The 21,360-nt window shown below is 47.9% G+C and overlaps 2 protein-coding genes across 6 annotated transcripts in view; one reads left to right on the top strand and one right to left on the bottom strand.

The window, feature by feature from the left end:
* Nucleotides 1-1,011: 1,011 nt before the first annotated feature.
* NRG4 (neuregulin 4) lies at nucleotides 1,012-6,507 on the bottom strand. Its single transcript, XM_054588238.1, has 6 exons — nucleotides 6,435-6,507; nucleotides 5,609-5,674; nucleotides 3,682-3,775; nucleotides 2,600-2,749; nucleotides 1,472-1,551; nucleotides 1,012-1,040 (listed from the first exon to the last, which is right to left on the bottom strand). The coding sequence occupies exons 2-6, from the start codon at nucleotides 5,616-5,618 to the stop codon at nucleotides 1,024-1,026; spliced, it is 351 nt and encodes a 116-aa protein (XP_054444213.1). The 5' UTR covers nucleotides 5,619-5,674; nucleotides 6,435-6,507; the 3' UTR covers nucleotides 1,012-1,023.
* A 3,381-nt stretch (nucleotides 6,508-9,888) lies between these two features.
* TMEM266 (transmembrane protein 266) overlaps nucleotides 9,889-21,360 on the top strand; it is a 47,307-nt gene continuing 35,835 nt past the window's right edge. For 3 of the 5 annotated variants that reach the window (XM_054588773.1, XM_054588765.1, XM_054588737.1), the window contains exon 1: nucleotides 19,349-19,478. The gene's annotated coding sequence lies outside the window, so the exon portion shown is untranslated. Of the gene's footprint in view, nucleotides 9,974-12,380; nucleotides 12,430-19,348; nucleotides 19,479-21,360 lie in introns of those variants that run through there. The other 2 variants (XM_054588746.1, XM_054588756.1) reach the window with 2 other exon arrangements.

The raw sequence follows: 21,360 nt of genomic DNA, 5'->3' as shown, positions 1-21,360 counted from the left end.
TTAAGATTTTATTTATTTATTTTTAAGGAGGGGGAAAGAGAGGGAGAGAAACATCAATGTGTGGTTGCCTCGCAACGTGTCCCCCGACCTGTGCCCTGACTGGTAATCGAACCCACGACCCTTTGGTTCACAGGGCAGCGCTCAGTCTACTGAGCTGCACCAGGCAGGGTCAAACTGTTCATTCTAATACTTCCCGAAGGTCACTATTGCTTGGCTTTCTCGTATGTTTCAGGGAGACTTCACAGTAGCAGGAAACGGGGGAAATTGGTCTGGCCTAATGAATTCTTTCAATGGCCCCTAATAAATTGAGGACCTTGATTCTGTAAAATCCTGCCCTAAAAATTAAAACCCTTCTGGGGGAAAAATAGGTTTGGAATTTTGTAACCAGAGCAGTAACAAAAACAATAATCCCAAATTTCTACCAGTACCCCGATTGAGAATTAGTTGGTCTGTGTTTTGCAGCCTTAAACTTTTCGGTTTGTGTTTCTTCCTTTCAGATATAGATCCTTGAAATCTATCACTTTTTCTAGAAATCATTTTAATCAATATTGAAAATATGACGTAGAGGAGGCCTTCATCAGTTAGTGCGTTTTCTCTAATCACCAGGTAAAACATCTTCATAGCTTACCTGTACCTGTACCTTCGCCAGACAGCTTAACACAGTGAAAAGTTAGGTGGTTTTCAGAGCCACCCAACCACCTTTTTGCACTTAAAGGATTTTCACCTTCTCTCTTTAGTTGTTAGAAAGCCTTCCTCTGCTCCAATGCATGAGCTCACTTTTTCACGTTTGACCCATGCAACTTCCTGGTATCGTTTCCCTGTTCACCGAGTACATGTGTGCTAATAACAAGACACAGTACAGAAACACGTGCGTTGTAGCAGAACAGACTTCCTTGGTATGCCAACTGAAGTCTTATTTAGGGAACAAAGAAGGATTAAATCTTTTCATTATTTTACCTTAGGGTGTTTTATTTTTTGCCTTTCTAAGAAAGAAGCAATGATTTGGTTCAATTTGCTATTTCTTCAGTGTTCTCCATGGCCTATGGAAAACAAGAATGAAGCTGTTTTCTCTACCTCCTTTTTCCTTTACGCGCGTGCCCACCAACACATGTCTCTTATCCCTCACATACGCCCTGTTCAGCTGTGCTCGGCAGAACCAGCAGAGTCTAGGGAAGGATCTCTGCCTTGCCTTATGGCCGATTTCTTCGTTGCCCAAAGTGCTAACAAGCCTGGTGACCCTTTTTTCTTCTTTCAGATACCACAAAGGAGAGCAGTAACAAAGGGGGGAAAGGATGGCTTGTTCCATACATGCTAGTACATTCATCTTCATGTGAAAAAGCGTGCCTATTTCAGAACCCACAGGAAAATTCCCAGGGTCAGCCCTTTTTTGGGTGGCTCCAAACCCCTACGGGTACTGACGGAGCCCTCATCTAGGGTTTCAAGATAAGCACTTCACTGGGAAGTTCCTCACTGTGCTGGGCACTGGTCCGGCTTGTCTCTGCCAGGCTGAGGCCATGTTGGACTGCACTGGCCCTCTGAGGGCAGCCCTTCCTGACAGAAAAAAGGAAAGAAATTAGGTAAGTGCAAACGCAGACAGAAAATTTGAACTTAACTCTTCGGAGGTTCCTTTCCTTCCGCACAACTAGCTGACATTCCTGGGCTGCCCTGCAACCTGCCGGGCGGACAGGTCACCGTGGGGACTTCAGATGCCCGTGATGGCCGCTGGCTCTTCTTTCAGACGGCGGGGATGCTATAGCTCAGGGGAATGTTTTTCTGCTATTTTTAAAGAGGTTCATTTTCATTGCTTGGGACCCTAATGTGACTTGGGTTGCTTTGTAGTCAACTGCTCTGTTCAGCTCCAGGATTCCACGTTCACAAGTCTCGTGATAGCCATACAGTGTGCATTTAGTGATTAATGGTGGCAGTTATGACATTAGGCAGCTCCTAACCTTAGTGAATCCCATAGCCACTTTCACACAATTTCAGAGAAAAAATTGAAGACCAAAACTCATGAATGAACGTAGTCTTCAGTGTGCAGCACTATTTCATGTGACTCATTTTTACTTTGTCTGGTAAGTTACTAATTTCCTCATAGTCGTGGCCTGCTTATTTGTCTGTCCAAGCTGATTGACATTTCTATGAAGTCAGGGAACATGTCTGTCATGTTCACTATTCTTTACGGTCAGTGCCATGCGTAGCATGTAGTAGACTCTAAATTGTTGACCCTAGATAGTAACCATACGTGTTGCATTTGTATGTACAGTGTTGGATAGGTTGTTGCTTTTCTTTCACATTCAAAATTTGCTCAAAAGAGACCTAGCCCAAGTATTGAGGTATTTGTGGCACAGTTGCTTTCCGGAATGTGTGTCTGCTAGTTTAGAGAAGTCAAGGTAAAAATGACAGTAACAACGAACAGAGCCTGCTTAAGATCCTTTCAAAAGCGACTTACAGATTTAACATGGATAGCTATGAGAGAGAGAACCCTAAATAGAAAAATCTACCTGAAAGAGTATCCTGGACTAAAGGGCATATAATTACTTAGCAGGATAACCACAGTACGCCTTACTTTTTTCTCTTCAAAAGCCCGTTTCTCGCTCACCTGCACAGGCAGTAGAGGGCTCCAACGAGAAGAGCCCCCAGAAGAACCGCCAGTGCCACACTCGCCGCAAGCAGGCCGGGTTTACCCTGGGTGCTGGTGCTTGGGAGAAAAACCTCTTCACAACGTGCTCCCGTATAATTGTCAATGCATCTATGGAACAAAATTTTGGATGAAAAATTGCATTCTATGTTCTATTTACTAATATGGAAGGCAGACGGTTTCCAACTGGTATTAAGAAAGAGGAGTAATTTCCGGACTCTGAACATGGGCATGTTTCCTAATGCTCACCAAGCTGTGGTCACAGCGAAGCAAGTTAGCACGTGCAGGCTAGTCCTTGCTGTCTTTTCAAGCTTTTTCATTACTGAGACAATCCATAGAACATTGTAGGCTGTTCGTATTATGTTCCAGGTTTACAGTGATGTGATTATCCCCAGTTAAATTTTCCTGAAACTTATTTGGTCAAGTCTGGCACAGAGGTGGGTCTAAATGAACTTTTTCTCCCTGTTGCTAAGAGGTTGTTCCAGCCCCACTGATTCACCTACTTTCCTACTGTTTAACAGCACCTCCTTTAATGTGTTAAATTCATTTAAGTAACACCATTTCCCTCTCATTTAATCTAGGAATTTCAAATCTTTTTCTTTGCCAATTGAATTATTGCTGCCCCCATTAGAAAAACTTAATTCTTCATTTTCCTTTTAACATAGCAAATGTAAATTTTGGTAGCAACATATTTATGTATTTACTAGTCTAAAACCAAAACCTTATGTTGGGCTTTTTCACAGTAGTGTTTTCTCTAGCAGTTTTGCTAATAATATGAAACACATAGATAGCCTGTCTTCCCTAAAGTGCTAAAATCATAGACGTTCACTAAAATAAATTATTTAAAAATCTAAGCTTGAAACTACCACTACCAATTTTCAAAATAAGCTTTGAGGTTGTGATTTGCTACTGTTTTAAGAGCATAGTTTTGTTCTCTGTAAGTATGAAGAGTTTTCTCACACTTTTTCACCTCACATTTTTTGTTCCCTATTTAGGACATGAGAAAAATAGTCGCCCTCTCCCCCCCAGCCCCCTTCACTCACCTACAAAACGGGCCGGGCACAGCGGATACCACATAGCAGGTGCCCCCGTTCAGGCAGAAGGGCCTGTGACTGGGGCCACAGGGCTCCTCGTGATCTGAAACACGTGCGTAAGTGACACAGAGAGACAGGCTTAAGTTTTTCTAATAAAGCCAAGAGAAGGAGTGGTGTCTTGCACTGCAGCAGCAATTCAAAAATCAGAATGGTTTCTCAAAACGAGGGGCTTAATTTTATCAAATAAGGAATAAGTACAGACTTCTATGGTTTTGAGGGGAAAAAGTGATCTGTCCTGAGAACATGGCCATTCATTCATTATAATGGATAAGCTCATTACAGAAATAGTGAATCTATTGGATTAAAACGAGATGATTGGGCTTTTAAAATAAACAGGGGCCTTTCTCATTTACAGAAATCCTGCAGCAGGGCTAAGAGAGCCTCTGCCTGGAAGGACTATTTAGATTCTTTTCCTTTAGGCCTCAAAGACAGGACGGTCTGAAATTTCTTTGGAAAAAAGATTTAGACAGTTGACATGGATTCTGATTTCCAAAATTATCTTTGAGTTTTTTCTGTATTTCACAATTTTAACATTAAAAAAAACCCCAAAAATAAACCTAAAAGGTTTCGATTTGCAAGGTGATTTTAGGCAACAGCTCGTCACTAAAGACGTGTCTAAAGTGCTAAAGTCCAATTAAATACCCAAGTTATTGCTTGATACACAGCCAAAACTTCCCGAAGGTTAAGAAAATAAACCTCCACTTCTCGTCGCTTTTCTCTGCCTCCGGCCTGCTTCCCTCCTGCCTTTTGACCTTCCTCTCTTGCCCTTGATCTTGCCTTTCCTGTTGCCCCTGGCACCTCTCCTGCCTTTCTGACTCCCTGTCCGTCTACACCATTTTTTTTTTTTAATCCCTATCCTTTCATTCCTGGTCACCGAAATCAAGCTGCCACAATAGAATTCATTGAGTTGTTACACTGCCGTTTATGATTAGAAGAGCAAACGACTGAATCTTCTGTCCTTGCAGGAGGACTGTGTTGCTTTAAAACGGCACATTGTTGGTTCCTGGTTCTGCCTAGACAACAACCCATAATCTCATATGAAAGAATATGGCATTACTCCAACTTGGCATTTAAAAACAGCATACTAATATTTTTAAAAAATATCATTTCTTTGCCACTAAGATATCAATAACCTATTAAGATATAATTGCTATTGAGCCAGATGTCCCCACCGTAAGCATCTGAAATTTTAAAACGTTCCTTCTACTTTTTAGAAGTATTAAGAAAATGTTATCATCAAATTGTAACTCTAAAAGTATAAAACTATAAAGAACAGGACCACAAAGAAATTCAGTGGGGAAAAAAAAACAAACCAACCAGAATTCTTTTATATATTTTCTTTTTCACATGGTGTCATGTTTCTTACAATCAAACAACTTGTAATAAGATTGTGCTTACAATTTTTCAGGAATAATTTGGCCAAAAAGTAAAATCCCAATTAACATCACATTGCATCAGAACTCTGGGGGTCACTAGGGGTTTCCATCGAGGGCAGACTGTAGCTTCATCACAGAATATGCTTCCTGTAGATGAAATTAACTTCCTTGATTTTAACTGGATTATAATCATGTCTCAACACTTGGTACAGTATCAATACCCTGAATCACTATCTCTCAATATATTTTTATTCTAATTTCATTTACTTATTTGAAAAGTTGAAAGCAGTTATCAAGCTAGAATGTGATAGTTTATAAAAAGCAATAAAATACATGTCTAAAATAAAATTCATGTTATAAAAGGTCTTTTAAAATAAAAAATATATCAGGTTTTTAAAACAATTGTAGATGGGGAAAATACAGTTGTGTTAATATACAGTTATTTTTTTCTATTACTATGTCACACACATTGACAAAAACATAAGCTTACAAGAAATTACCTGTTGGCATATTAAGTTTTAAATAGTTTCATTCTTGGTCAAAAGTTTAGGTTTGAAAAACAGCACCTAAAGTTAATAATTTAGGAAAAGTTATCTTCTTTTGAGGGTATTATAAAATGTCAAATATTCTTTTAAATGATGAAACTAATTAAGACATATGCTAGTGACAAATTTCTTTGCTTAGAGTATTTTTAAAACCACTACATATCAATAAAAAACAGATAAAAGTAAAAGATCAACCTTAAACAGAAAAAATGCACTAAACAGAAATCATTGCCTAAACAATGTACCATAATCTTAAATCTCTGCAGAAAACTCTTTAAGTTTTACATTTAATAAACATTGTTAATATAATAGCGTTACTATAATATATGAAATTATATATGAAAGATATATCAGCAAATGAATTTGGATGACCTGAACTGACTTTTAATTTTTTCATAAAGCTAATTTGTAATCTGATTTTTAAATGGAATCAATAATTTCCAATTTTTCAGCCTATTGAAAATGGCCAAAAACAGCTACAGCAGATCTTTCACAGCACTTGAAAGGTTAGCATTTCTATAGAATCTTTACAACTATTATAAGATACTGTACTGTAGATTGTGCTTTACATTTACTAATCTTTCTTTCAGAAATGTCTGGCATCTGACAAAGTAGCTAATAAGACATGCTTATGTGTGAAGTTACCGGCTATAAAAGAAGCAGAGAAATTAAACATATTTAAAGAAGGATCTATACTTACATTATGATTATAAATTCTTAATTTCGTTCATAGAGGGGACTTAACCCCTGACTTAAGCAGAAAGAATAATAGAAATCTCACCTTCCTATTAACACAGGTGGAATATCAAGGTCTTCTCCCAAAGGCAATCACTCTTAGACAAGCAAAGCAGGGCGGAGCCAGGGAGCGGGAGGAGAGAGAAGAATGAGTAATCACTGGCTCATTGTATGAGTTTGTTTTCCCTTACCTCAATGAAAACTTATATTTATACAAACAATGGTTTTGGATATGCATCGTTTTCAAAGGCTTTGAATACTGCCTGGTATTTATAACGGGTCGAAAACCCGATTTATATGGCTGCAGTGTGCAGTGTGGGTGAGACTGAGGCAAGAGTGACGTGTGCACAGAGGTCAGACACCAGCCAAGAGACCCACCCAGTTTAGTCCCCGTGTTCAGAATTGCAAATAGAGCTGAACTTTATCTACAAAAGGTGTACTAAGCTGCCTTCTCAAGTTACTGTCCAATTTTTTTAAAATATTTTATTTATTTTTAGACAGGGGAAGGGAGGGGAGGGAGAAAGAGAGGGACAGAAACATCAACGTGCCGTGGCCTCTCGCGCGCCCCCTACTGGGGACCTTGCCAGCAACCCAGGCATGTGCCCGACTGGGAATTGAACCAGCTACGTTTCAGTTTGCAGGCTGGTGCTCAGTCCACTGAGCCACACCAGCCAGGACTAAAGTGTGCCAAGCATTTAGACAGTTATTGTTTCTAAAACCACCATTGGGATGTTACTACTTGATTGATGTAAACAGTGAAACCCCGGGTTGGGCTTGCTGCATTAAACATGCCTAACCTACTTATTAGAAAATTTTTTTCATGAATATCAATTGAGAATCTACTGAGTACATGGTACTGTGCTTTGTATTTTTATCCACATAAGACTGGATGCTCATGAATTTGGCTAATTACAAGTCAGTAATATTTGTTAATTTATTAAAATCCTGCCATCTTAGCAGGATTTTTAAAAACCCATTGCTATAAGTTATTGTCAATATTTGTTTCTAAATAAATACCACACAAAGTGACATATATTCCATTTCTCAGACTTTTCAATGACCCAGATTGGCTTTTTCCTTGTATGTTCCAAATAAGCGAGGTGGTATTATAAATCAACATGTAGAATTTTTAAAACATTAACACTCACATAAACATTAACAATTTAAGTTTTTGGCATTATTTACATTTCCCAAATCATGTAGCATCAGAATCATATGTTCTATTTTTACAAGCAACTACCTGAAGAGAAATTTTAACTCTGATACCTTTTCCAGACATTCACAGGAACAATATCATCTCCAGTCTTCCCTCTCATAATCTTGCAGCTGCATATACGCACAAATTTTCCGATTCGGTGATTCTGGTATCTTGAAAACACAGGTTTTTTAAAACTAAAGAAAACCCGAGATACCTCAAAAGCATTTTGGTGTGGAATATGCTAATAGCAGACACAGCAGAAGCAGGAATATCTGGCAAGAAAATAACACACAAGACTTAAACCCACAGTTAATTTCTTCCGCTCCTGCTCTATGTCTCCTGTTTTACAAAATGCCGTCTCGTTAGTCACTGACACGCAAGCAGCCTCTGCTCTACTTCCCCCCCAGGTACTTCTCGCTGCTATGGATAAGAATTATGTGGCACACTTAAAAATGGCCACTCTCCGGTAGATAAGATTTTAATGACTTGAAGTGAGGCTCCAGAATCTGATTTTAAACAGGTGTCTCCAAGTCATCCTTACAAGACAAATTTAAAAACAAGCAAGAGGTCTGCCCCTGGTGGTCACATTCCACTGCCAGGGGTGTCCAACCCGTGGCCCGCAGGCCGCACGCAGCCCTGGATGGCTATGAATGCGGCCCGCATAAAACCGTAAATGGACTTAAACCACTGTAAGATGTGTGTGTGTGTGTGTGTGTGTGTGTGTGTGTGTGATTATGTGTAGCAATGTATTCAATGTGTGGCCCAGAGGCGCCAAAAGGTTGGACACCGCTGCAACACGGATCTGCCTCCAGGACTAAGCCTCCAGGGTGCCGGGCTTTGGGGTATTTGCGAACAGGAGCAGGACAGGTTGGTAGGGAGCAGGAGGGCGTCTTGAAAACTTCTGTCTGGGAACCTGCCGTGAAGTAGGACACCACCAGGGGGCAGCACAGAGCCGACACGCACGGCCTGGGGATTTCTGCTTTCACACCAACCACAGGAAATGGTGGCACCTCCCTTCTTCAGGACCTCAGATTAGTTTTTAGAAAGCACTTAAAATATACATATAAAAGATGTTGGCGTGTAATTTCCTCACTCCTCTCTCTAGAGGGCCTTTGGAGGCAGCAACTGAGGAAAACAGTTCCCTTCCAGTAGCGTTGCACCTGAACCCGAAAATTGCACTTGGACTACCGAGATCGCAGGTGTTCCGAAGTGGTGGTCCGAGCCCTCGGTTTGCAAGTTTCAAAACTGTGTAACTGGGTGCTTCTCAAGGGTTTTAATAAAATCTTTAATAAAATATTAGAAGGGGAAAATTGGGGTGACAATTTGGGCAAGCGACGCCAAGGCGGGATACTCCGTCCCTAGACAGTCCTGTGTCGAAGAAAGTGCGGTCCCAGCTGGGGTTCGGAAGTCGTCCAACGCCGCCATTTCCGTCTTCTGGCTGGAAAAGCTGAGGTGGGAGGAGAGGGCGGCCCGAAGGACAACGACGGTCCGGGAGGCCAAATGGGCCCAGCAAAAACCACCCCACACCCCCACGGCCGAATGAACAACAAAACTCCCAAACCAGCAAAAGCCCGCTTTGGAGGACTCCGTCCTCCAGACAGGACGGTTTCCAATCACTCCAAGTATTTTCACGAAAATGTCAATGTCAGGAGACCAGAGGAAAACGGCTATTTTTAATTATGCTGGGGCTCTGTTTTCAGGATAAACTCCTGGCGCCTACACATCGCCGCACCCCTACGAGTCCCGAGGCGACACCCGCGGACGTCGGGGTGCCCGTGCGCACGTGCGCGGAGCCCCGGGGCCGCGAGCCCCTCCGGCGCGTCAGGCGGCTGCACGCACGCCGGGCCCGTGGTCGGGGGAGGCGGGGTGGGGGGCAATTCGTGGTCGACACGTCTCAAGAGGCTCCTGGAGGGCAGTCACGGAAAGGAATCCCGCACCCGGGCCTCAGGGACCTCCGGGCGCCGCGCCGGGGCCACCGGGTCCCCCTTGTCGCTTGTCTCCCCTCCCGCGGCCTCGCACTTGTTGCCGCCCGCCCGCCGGCTCGCGCCCCTGCGCCGTCCGCACGCGGCCCCGCCCCGCGGCTCTCACGCCACGAAGCCGGCGCTTCTGGGGACTCGCGGCCGCCCAGTCCCTGCCCGGCCCGCAGGCCGCGGGTTTCTGGATCGCGCCTCAGCCGCACGGCGGGCGGTGGGAGGGGGCGCGCGTGGACGCGGGGCGCCGGGGGCGGGGGGGGCGTGCGGGGGCCGCGGGGCCAGCGCGCAGGCGCGACGGCGCAGGCGCGGGCCCGGGAGAGCCGGCGGCGCGAGGCGCTGAGGAGAGCCCGGGGCGCGAGCGGGGCGGCCGCCTCTGCAGAGCCGAGCGAGCGAGCGAGCCGAGCCCGGCGGCAGGTACGTGTCTCCGCAGCCCGCGCGCCGGGCCGCCTCCTCACGCGGGGCCTCCGGCCGGGCGCCGGGCCGCCTCCTCACGCGGGGCTGGAGGGTCGTGCTGTCTCTTCACGCGGGGCCGGTGGCTGAGGGGCCGAGGGGCCGGGCTGACCGCTGACCTTCATCCCGCGGGCCGGGCGCGTGCGGCCGCCCGGGACTCGGCTCCAGCCGGAGACCTGCCCGCCGCCCCGCGTCCCCGCTCGCTTCCGCAGCCCCTGGGCTCGGGCGCGGGTCCGGCCGCGGTGCCTGACGCGCGCCCTCGGCCTCCGTGGAGCGCCCTGCGTGTCACTGCAGCCCGCGGCTGCGGGGACCCCTGCAGGGCCGGCGGGCGCGCTCCGTCCCCCGCGTGCCGTGAGGGGGGCGCACCCCGGGGGGCGCTCGCCCCGTCGCGGGGGCTCCCGGGCGCCGCGCCGCGGGACGCGCTGTCGGGACGCGGGCCCCTCCGGGGGGCGGGCGCGCCGCCGCCCCGGGCGCGGAGCTGCCACCTGTTGGCGGCCAGACCCCGGGAGCCGCCGTCCCGCGCCGCGCCGCGCGTGCCCCTCGGCGCCGCCGGGCTTTGCTCTCCTCCAAGGCCAGCCGGCCGGCGACTCGGGGCCGCGTGCGTGACGGGTGGAAATGACACCATTGTTCGGATTCCGCACCCTTGGAACCGCACGCTCTCCAGGCTGAGTGTCTCCTCAGGGCACCTGTCCCCGGCCTCCCCGGCCTCCGCGGCTCCTCAGCGGCCTCCGGCAGCCGTCCCCGCCGGCCGATGTGTGTGTGACTGGTTATCTTTGTCCCCCCCCCGCGCCCCCAAAATGTTCTGGTGAAAAGAATAGAAAAAACAGGAGGCGTCGATTGAAACGGTCCCGCGAGGCACGGGGCGCGGCCGCAGGACCCCGTCCCGGGCCGCCCTCAGCGGGAGGGGGCGCCAGGCCCCGCGCGGCCTCCCCTGCCCCGCGCCCCGCGGCCTGCGCGCCGAGCGCCCGGGACCCAGGCGGGTAGCGAAGTTCCGAGGCGCGGCCCGGGCGGCCCGCGGCGGCGGAGCGGCGCCCACGTTTTTACTAAGATCGAGCCTGTGCGTGAGCGCAGTCTGGGGTCTTCCGTGTCACGGATGCCGCGCCAGCCCCTGTGGCGTCCCGCTGAGAGAAACCGCCGTTTTACAGCGGGTCCGTGTGGAATTTTTTGAGGTGGCACGGAGCCCGCACACCGCGGAGCCACGGACACTTCCACGTACGTCTCCCAGACAAGCGGTGGAGTCCGGAGAGCGGTGTCCCCTGACATGTAAAGCTGTCAAGACGCGTACGCGCCGGGCAGGACAGACCGCTCCGTCTCCAGGGCCGGCTCCGTCTCCAGGGCCGGCCCCGCCGCCGGTCCCGGCACCGATGCTGCTGTCGTCGGACCCGCGCGTCCCGCGGACCCCGGTCCGGCCTCTACCCCCGGGGCAGTTGTTCAGTCAGAACTGTTGGGATTTTTGCTTTTGACGATAGCTGTATATTTAATCTTTTTTTTTTTTTTTTTTTTTTTTTGGCAAATACCTCATTTATTACTACGGTAGGAAATACTTTGGCTTTTCAGTCATCTCTTGTTCTCTTCCTTGTTCACGGCAGCCGTGGCCGGGGTTTTAATCTGATTCAGAAATGGGTTCGCCACCCCCAAGTTCACCCCTCTCCTTGCCCAGCTGAGTCGGAGGTCACCAGGGACACCCACCCGAGGACGGGCACCGACGGTCCGGGTCTCATCCCAGAGCCGCAGAGCTGCCGGTCGCCCTCAGTTTCCCCATATGGAAGATGTAAGGGTTTCTCAAGTTAGATCACACCGGCTGCCTCGGGTGCCACGTGTAAGGGCGGCTCCCCGGGTCTGACACGCGAGAGCCAGGCAATCACTCCTCCTGCAGCGACAGTAGCCCGGACTGAGATTTCCGCTGGCAAATGCGACAGGCACTCAGCGGTGAAATGTTTAAGTGTCCCGTAAATAGAGAAGACGGAAGGTCAGTAGTGAGAATCTGGTAACCTCACCCCTCAGCGTGATCCGCCGTAATAGTTTAGTGGGGAGTCCTCCGGGTTCTGAATGCGGATGCTAAAATATTACTGTTTGCCAACAATACTTACACAGTTACACCCGGGTTTGCCGTTTCTTGTCTTGCCCTTGGTAATGGACCTCGGGGCTCTCGGAGGCCCTTGAACGGCATACTTCCGGGTGCCTTTTCTTCAGCCGCAGTGGGAACCAGAGGAGGGGCGCCGTGTAACCAGGGTAAGAGGAGGGGGGCCCGTGTGTGGTGGGTAAGGACGCGGCATGAGCCGTGTCCTGTGCTAGGCAGTTCTCATGTTCTGTAACTCCTGTAATCTTTTGCAGTCCCCGTTTGTGGTCAGCTGTTTATAGGTGAGGAAAGGGGAGCCCGAGGTCCATGACCTATGGACAGAGCTGAGATTCAAGTCCAGGTCAGTGTAACTCAAACTCTGCTCTTCTTCCTTCTAATGGCACAATGACAAGTGTCCAGCCCCATAGTTCTCTGGCCTCCTGTCCTGCTCTGACTATGCCCATCCACACGGGCTTCCTTGCTGTTGCCCTTGCCTCGGAGCCTTCACACTGGTGGTTCCTTTTCCTGGAATTCTCTCCCAGTAGATACCTGCATGGTTTGCAGCATCACCGCCTTTTGGCTTTGCTCAAATTCTGACCACTCCTTTAAAAATGACACGCCTCCCCACAGGCATTCCCATCCCTCTTCCCTGCTTTGCTTTCATTCATAGCTCCTTCTAGCACACCAGATAAGTTAGTTATGTTTATGCCCCCCCGCCCAACCCCAGGAATGAGCACTCCAGGGCACAGGGATTTTGTCTGTTGTGTTCACTCCCTGAACCCTGGTGCTATGGACAAGTCACTGGGGCATCCTTAAATATTTCCAGCCCCCAACACTTCCTGGGTTTTTTTTGAACCCTCACAGGTCCCCATAGTGAGTCATGACATCTCTAAAATGCAAAGGCTCTCTAGGTGTGTTTGGGGGAACAGCAAGGAAAGTGGAGAAGAATCCACAGAGACCTTGTTTTACCTTGAGTTGGCACTGGGGAGAGAGAAACCTCCCAGGTAGAGTCAGCCCCTTTAAAGATAGGAAGAAAGTCCCCTGGGGGTTGTGGTGTGTGACAATGCAGCGGATGGTTCGAGCTCCAATGGTCTGCAATGGAGAGGAGACCTGTGGGTTCCCCTCTATCGGGTTGCAGAATGTTTTGAAGACTTCTCTAAAGATGCCACCAACCTTCCCAGTGGCCCAAGTCTCTAGAAAGGAAAAGGAATTCATGAACACTCAGGCAGATTAATCGCTGCAACTTAGCATCAGCCTGTTGCATTTTTAGAGACTGAATACCTGTTGGTATCTTCCTTGTTGAACGCTGGGTGTAAGAGTTCAGTGCCCAAGCACATACCGGCAGCACGATGGCCTGAGATGCTTTTGGCACAGGCAGTCCTGGACTCCAGTCCTTTCATACATCTGCTATTTGTAGTTCTTGAGCTGCAGCAAATCATGGCCATTTGGGGGACTCATACAGCACTTTAGAATTTAATACCTGGATGCTGAAGGGAGTTAATGGTTATGGGATGAAGTCTCCCTGGAACTGCCTCTCAGCCATGGCCCCTCCTCCCCCTTCTGTGCTTTCGGTGGCTCATGTGCTGCTTGAGGCGACCCGAACTGTCCACTAGGAGGGAGTTACCCTTAAAAAAAAAAAAAGAAAGTAAAAGGAAAGGCAATAAAGGCTCAGTACGTAGGACAGGGGCTGATACACAGCTCATTAAAGCAGAATTTTAATCAGTATTTCCGCCCTTTGCAGTCCGGCTATTTCGAGTCCAGGCTACGGCTGGGCAGCTGTTCTCTGGGTTTCAGTCTCAAGTCATAACACACGCTCTTGGATTCTCTTGTGTCTCAGAAAACAAGTCCGAAGTGAGTTATTTCATCCTGTTTCCTCCGTCTCCTGCCCTGATTCCAGAACTGCCATTTCATCCAGCCAATGCAATATACGAAGTCAAGTAACTTTCCCTATAATGGTTTCCCTTAAAATAGTTAGATCTTTGTATTTCACCTGAATTTGATGCTGTGGTTTAAAAAAAAAAAATTCTATGACACCTGCTAATTCTCATTTAAACTTGACTACTAAAATGTGTTAGTTTTGTTCTTCAGAACAAAAGGAGAGGGAGAAACATTATAATCCCTCAAATAAAGAAAACCTTCCATAGCTTTGGGGCCTAGTCTCAGAAGAGAAGCTTAGAAATGCTCCATCTCTCCCTGTCCTTTCACTATCAGTTCCTACCTTTGGCTCTATCTGCTGTCACTGCCTCCTTGATGTCCTTCAAGGAACCCCTGTCCCCACCCCTTGGAAAGGTCACCTGTGATTGCCTGTACCCAAATCCACGTCTGTGTCTCAGATTTCATTCCTGAAGGCTCAGCAACATCTGACCCTCTCGACTCTCCCTCCTTGGAGTGCTCCCTGTGGCAGCTCCTTCCTAGGGCATCTGGCCTCTCTGTCAGCATCTTTCCTGTTTTATCCGGAGGTGAGAGGGTGAGAGGCAGGCAAGGCGGGAGGCAGAAGAGGTTGAGTCTAGGCTCTCCCCAGGGCTTGAATCCCAGCTCTAGCACTTGCTAACCGTGTGACTTTGAGTAATTTAACACCCCTGTGCTTCAGTTTCTCCATCAGTAAAATGGAAAGAAGAGTAGCTATGTCATTGGCCTGTCAGGAAGAGGATTAAATGAGTGTGCCTAGTCCAGAGTGAGCACTCAGGAAATGTGACGTTTTATCATTTTGAAAGTTTCCACTTAGATACCTTGAGAAGCTAAAAACCCTAACTGTAGCTCCTAATTATTTTACTTACTGCCATGACCCTTCCCAGTGTGTGCCCACTCCTGGGCCTTTGTGCATGCAGTCTCCACTCGACCCTGTCACCCCTTCCTGCCCTGCCCGCCCTTCCTGGCAGAGGCGGGTGAGCCCTGAGGAGGCACTGAGCACCGACCTGTGATAAGACCTTCTCGCATGGGCACTGAGCCTGTCTCGTTCAGAAAGATTATCAGTTACTGAAGGATGCCAGCTGGGACGTATACTTTCAAAAATCTCCTCCTCAGCATTTAACACTGTACTTTACACATAGTGGGAATTTAACTCCTGTCTTGAAGCTGTCAAACGTAGTTTTTCTTGGCTCTTTCAAAGTCTTTTTTGCTCTGAGATATTGATCAGTCCTAAAGCCCATGTAAGGTTTAGATGGGAAAATTAAGTCTGTCCCACAGGGAGAGTTAAACACCTTAGAATACTTTTTGGAACGAGGAGAGATGTGTAGAAATCGTTTTTAAAAATGGGAGCGCAGGGAGTAATTTAATGCTTTTAAAAAGGAGTTTGAAATCTTACCAAGCTATGAAGCTGTTAGGATTTTATAAAGTATTTAGAGCTTCTTCCTCCCCCCCGGCCCCTGTCCTCACAAAATTTCTCCAAGTAAAATGAGCTCTGAGGATGTAAGTGGGAAATTTTTTAAACTCTTCAGACCTTGTCACAGGCTTGGTCCTGAACCTCTAGGTTCCAGCCCTGCCTTCTTTCCCCTTACTACTGGGTAAAGAGGACATTGATATTGAATGAAGATCAAAGGAGGGCCGGCTTAATTTAAAACAAAAATTAGTGTCTATATCCGTTATACACTGCATCAGAAATAAGGCTATGTAAATAGATAAAATAGGTACAGAAATTCAGACCATCTTACCCCTGAAGGTCTCAAGGCTGAATGCAACAAAATGTTCTGGGGCTGTTGTGATCATCCTTGGAGTATTTTTGCTGGAGTCGTACTTAAGTGCCCAAAATACTTTTATACTGCCCTTGACAATAAGTGTATTATTCCAAAAAAAACAGTACTTGGGGAGAAACCTTTGTTGGTTACCATTGGAGGAAATTATATTTGACCAGCTCTCTCCCCCAGAAGTTGCTTGGGATGACAAAGCCTCTCTGACATGCATGGCCTGGTACTTCAGTGGTAAAGTAGGAACGCCAGATGCTCCGCCCTTAGGTAAAGAGCAACAGTTGTTCAGTAATCATCATGGCTGTTAGAAAATTCATCTGAACGCTTGTGATTTAAAACCCACTTCCAACTGACAGTCTTCATTCTTCCTAATTGCAGTAGTGTTTCAGTAGACTGAAAATCACATGCTGCACTTTCTGAAAAACATCAAGTTTTCAACCTTGGGAAAGACCTGCTCTGGGCATAAGTCACCTTTGACTTGTTAATTACCTTCGAAAGGGGAAAGCATACACAGAGGACCCACAAGGTGCTCATTGTCCAATAGTGTAGAAATGAGCCTTCTACAGGTCCTGGCATCATGGAGGCAAGGTAGATTCCCTTATTCCACAGACAACTGTGAGCATCTTCAGTGCTCCTGATCTTGCTAACAGGTGGAGGGAGCTCCAAAGATCATGTCCAGGGCTATGGACTGATTTGTCCCCCGCTCCCACCGCTCCCCGCCCAAATATATACGTTGAATCCCTAACTCCTAACGTGGCTGTATGAGGTGATCAGTTCAATAGGAGGTAATTAAGGTTAAATGAGGTCATAAGAATGAGGTCTTAATCCAATAGGACCGTGGTCTTATAAGAAGAGGAAGAAAGATTTATTTTTCTCTGTCTCCACCATGTGAGCACATAGTGAGACGGCAGCATCTGCAAGCCAGGAAGAGCCCGACAGTGCTGGCACCCGGGTCTTGGACTTCAGCCTCCAGAACTGTGAGAAAGAAATTTCTGTTGTTGAAGTCACCCAGTCTATGGTATTTTGTTATGGTAACGTAAACTTTGAGCTGCATGTGAGACTGGAGGCTTGATATGGACCAGGCGAGTTAAAAAAAAAAAATCTTAAAATTAGTCTTAATAACTATAGATGGCTCTTGAAAATGTGGCAAACTAGAAAGTTATGGAGTGAGTTTGAAGTCAAAGGTTAGAGAGAAATAATGCTATTTCTAGTTATAAGCACGTTCAGACTATAACTTGTTGCTCTCCTTTTCCAAAGATAACATTCCAGGTTTTGAGAAGCAGTATCATGCTAAGGCATCAGGGTTCTTGGAGTCCAGGCCCAGCTATTCCACGAACTAGTAGTGTAACTCCTGACAAGTCACATCACTCTACTGGGTCCTGGTGTCCTTTCTTCAGAAATGTTGGGACTGGGTTTTGTGGTTTAGGGGTCCCGGCGTAACTTCTCTACTCTGAGCTACGCAGTGCCTTCAGCTAGCAGGAGAGAATAATGTACACGGGGAGCTTGCTTTACAAATTGTGCTTTGGTTACATTGGTTGGAGAAATCAAGCATAGATGAATGGCATTTGGCAGGAGAAAACCTTAGTACATCCGAAACCCTTAATTATACACTGTAGGCAGCTCTGTAGCTCTGTCTGTGTCAAAAGATGCAGTGTTATCAAGTGGCACGTTGTAGATAGAGTTTTTGCAACAGCTTATTCATCTGCAGCATGACTGGCCTGTGTCAAACAGGTACCATCCAGATTTTCGACTGCGCCTGCATTTGGAAACCTCTAGTGCTCCCGTGTATACTTTAAAAGCCTCTTGTCCAGTTCCTGTGGATATGAGTTCATTGACGTTGATGACACTCAGTGGGAAGTTTGGGACCTCTACCTACTTACACGTATGGTTTTTTTCCCTCCAGATTTTATAAGTGAATACTATCACCATACTAGGTGTAAATTTGTTTTGTTTTTTCCTTCCTCCTTTTAATATCCCAGTCAGGCTAACCTTTCTCACTTGTGATGCTATGGTTGCTATTGCTGCATAACAAATTATCCCAAAACGTAGTGGCATAATTTAGATGCCTTAAAACGTGTTATTTTGCTCAGACTGACTGGTCTGAACTTGTGGTGCTGGAGACAGTGAGTTGGGCTGGAGGGAAGGTCGCCGGGCTGCTCCGTGGCCACCATGGCGTCCCCGCCTGTTGTCTTGCTGGGTGGAGCCCTGACTCCTTGCTTTGGCTCCATTTAACTTACAGTCTTGGTTCAGCCTCCTCCCCCCCTCCTCCCCGCAATGTGCTGACTCTCGGCCCTGTAGTGAATGTGGGCATTTTGGGTACTGGGAGAGCAGCTTTCTCACTCCGTCGCTCACATGCTGATGAATATACATTTGTGGCCTAATTATTTCTTGTGAGCTTGATTAACGTGGTTTAGCTAATCATGCAGAGGTTGACTCAGCCTTGAGAGTGATGAACCTAGAGGCTACCTCCTAACACTTAGTGCGTTGGCCAAGCTAAAGTCACACGGTGACCCTTTTTGGTGAACAGCCGTTGGTCTTCTAACGTTATCATTGCTCCCTCTGTGCTGCCTCAGGGGACATCATGTTTCTCCCTCAGTGTAAAATCAGGAAACGTACTTATGCCATAGATATTTTTCCTTGGCACTTAAGCATGGGGGTGGGGACTCAGGGGCTGGAGGGCACCTAACGCTCCGGTTCAGGGAGAAGGAATTTGGCTTCCATGCAGGTTCCCTGGGGCTTCTGTAGCAAAGTACCACAAACCGGGCAGTTTGAAAAGACAAAAGTTTGTCCTTTTGCAGTTCTGGAGGCCAGAGGTGTAAGATCAAGGTGTCAGCAGGACCACACTCCCTGTACAGGCTCGGGGGAGAACCCTCCCCGCCTCTGCAGTCGCCCCCGGCGAGTTCCTTGGTTTGTGACTGCGTCACTCCAGCCTCTGCCTCTATCTCCCAATGGCCTTTCCTTTCTGCTCCTTATAAGGACACTGCCATTGGATTCAGGGCCCGCCCCAATCCCAGATGATCTCCTCTTAACTAGTTACAAAGACCTACTTCTAAGTAGAGTCGGGCCCTGAGGTTCCGAGTGAGTCCGGGTAGGCACCGTTCAACCCGCCGCATCTCCTGAAGTCGGGAAGATGCTCCGGCCTCAGAGCCTGGGGCCGTGCCGACCGAGCATGGGTCCACCACGCAGCACAGTTACACAGGCCCTGGGTGGTAAGTGCACGCGCTGTAAGAAGCGCACGGGAGCCTGGTTATAATCGAGGGACCCCCGGCTGGCGGCAGTGGTGATGCGTGGCCCTGCCTTCTGGTGAGAGCCCCACGGGCACCATTCCAGCCTGGGAACAACCCGCCTGCCGGGGATGCCGCCGCCGCTAGTGCAGCTCCCCCCACAGCACCGCTCGCTCTCTGCCGATGGGGCTGGTTCCCGCAGCCCCTGCTGCTCTCTGCTGGGGTGGCCACCTGTCTCCTGGCGCAGGGCCCTCCCAGCTTTGTAGCTTCCTATGGGCACTGCCGATGGTTCCAGAAGCTTCTTTTCTTCTTTTGGGATAGGCTTCTCTCCTAGGGGCTGCTCCCCCATAATCACTCTAGTTACCACCGGAGTCGCTGCCGTCTTGGTCACAGGAAGGCAGGCCTCCGCGGCTGGGGCCTGGCTCTCTCCTGCCATGTCCCCAGCGGTGGACGGAGCCCAAGACAGCTCTTCTTCCCCGAGGGTGGTCCAGAGACGCTGAAAGGTTGGATACCCCGGGAGCATTCCCCATGGTTTTGCTCTTTTCTCTTACCTCAAAGGAAGACTTTATTCTTCCTTTTCAAAGCTAATAATCTTTGTATTCTTAATTCCTTCCCTTTCCACCTATGTCAGAACTTGTTTACATATTTCGTCTCTTTATCTCTGTTGGCTGTTTTCCCTCAACAAACCCGAGTTGTGCCTTTGCCTGGAAATACCCTTCCCTCTTCCCTGGAGCCCACTTAGGAGGCCTGTAGGCTCTTCCATGGGCTTTGCACTCCTTGAACACTTCTGACATTCATCCGTTCAACAGAAGTCTGTTATGCGTGGCCCCGTGTTCGGTACCATGACAGATGATGGGCAGAGATAATGCTACCAGTGTTGCTTCTTGGTCTCAAGCAAGGCAGCGACCGAACCCCTAACAGGTTCTGGTCTGGCCTTTGCCCACAGCTTGTGCCTCACATGAGGCCCTCTGATCTCAGCTCACCAGCTTCATTTCACTGTGGTCAACAGTCCCAAGTTTTCTCCCACCATGTGGAGGGAACACACTTCATCTGATTACTTCCTCTGTCTCCTTCGGATCCCAGGCCAAGCCCTGCTTCTTCCGGGAAACCCTCATCCCCCCACCTCTCCCCGACTTGGGACAGGTTGCTCTTTTACATCCTGGTAGACGCATCAGGCCCTTTGTTCAGAGCACTGACTCAGTTTCTAATTTTCCATGTATGGGTATAGTCACCTGCCTCTTTCCACTCTGCCCTGAGCTCTGTGGATGCCGGGACCGTGACAGTTTTCACTCGTCATTCTGTGTAGTCCCAGTATTGGATCAGTCTGGTGAAGGCCACCAGTAGACACTGGTAGAGGAAAGGCCGGGAGGGAGTGTCTTGCAGGAGAAGCCCGACAGGTAGAGAAAAGAAAATCACGTACACTCTAATGCTTGGGGCAGAGTCCGATAATGGAGCTATACCCTGTGTGTTAAGAGAGCACAGGATCTAGCAGTTAGCTTACAGGGGTGTGGATGCAGGTGTGAAGTCATCAGCAGATACCTCCAAAAGAGATGAGTAGGCATTTGCTATGAAAATGAGGAAGAAAATGGGATTCTGGTAGAGGGGAGGACTTATGCAAAGTTGTGAAAGAACCTCTGGGAGAGGTGGGGGGACTGGAATGAAGGGAGCCTGTGAAGAAGGGGCCGGAGGGTTGGGACACGGATGATGCCCATTTCCTGTGGAACTTGAACATGTATGGCAAGAGCCAGAGATGGGTTTTAAGTAGGAAGTAGCATGACTTGCATTGTTAAAAGACTTCTTTCAGCACCTGGAACTCTCACATGTGGCTGGTGGAATTAGATTATAACCACTCTGAAAAGCTATTTGGCTTTTCAGTATCTATCCTATAAACTGGCAGTTCAACTCCTAGATATTTGCTTAAAATTGAAAATATACATCCAGAAAAGACTTACCACAAAAACGCTCCTGACAACTTTTTTGTAAGAGCCAAAACTGGAAACAATGCAATTTTCTATCAGCAGGTGAATGAAAAGAGAAATTGTGGTTATTTCCATACAGTCGGGCACTACTCAGTCACATAAAGGAGCCAAGTACTGATGCACACAGACGCCCAGATGAATCACATACCCATCACATGGAGCTAAAGATTCCAGACACAAATAACCACCACGGTGAGACTCCGGTTACAGACAGTTGGACAGCAGGCAAAGCCGCTCTCTGGGAGCGGAGCTTGGGACAGCCTCCGCGTGTCAGGGGCTTGATTGCAGCGTCGTGAGGGAGCTTCTGGGGCAAAGAAAACGTTTTATATCTTGATTGGGGTGGTGGTTCTGCTCCAACCTATCCAACTGCACACTGACAAGGAATGTGTTTCCTTGTACGTGAACC

This window comes from Pteronotus mesoamericanus, unplaced genomic scaffold (genome assembly GCF_021234165.1).
Source record: "Pteronotus mesoamericanus isolate MK-2021 breed Mesoamerican mustached bat unplaced genomic scaffold, CSHL_Meso_final contig_1242, whole genome shotgun sequence".
Taxonomy (NCBI): Eukaryota; Metazoa; Chordata; class Mammalia; order Chiroptera; family Mormoopidae; genus Pteronotus; species Pteronotus mesoamericanus.
Note: the sequence above shows the minus strand (reverse complement) of the source record. Positions and strands in the feature narration are given on the sequence as shown.

Bases quoted from the DNA above. Each gene is read 5' to 3' on its own strand.
- NRG4 (XM_054588238.1), bottom strand. The intron at 2,750-3,681 runs GTGAGTGAAGGG...TTTGTTCCATAG, and splicing joins GTGCCCGGCCCGTTTTGTAG to ATGCATTGACAATTATACGG. The intron at 1,552-2,599 runs GTGAGCGAGAAA...TTTTTCTGTCAG, and splicing joins GCCCTCTACTGCCTGTGCAG to GAAGGGCTGCCCTCAGAGGG.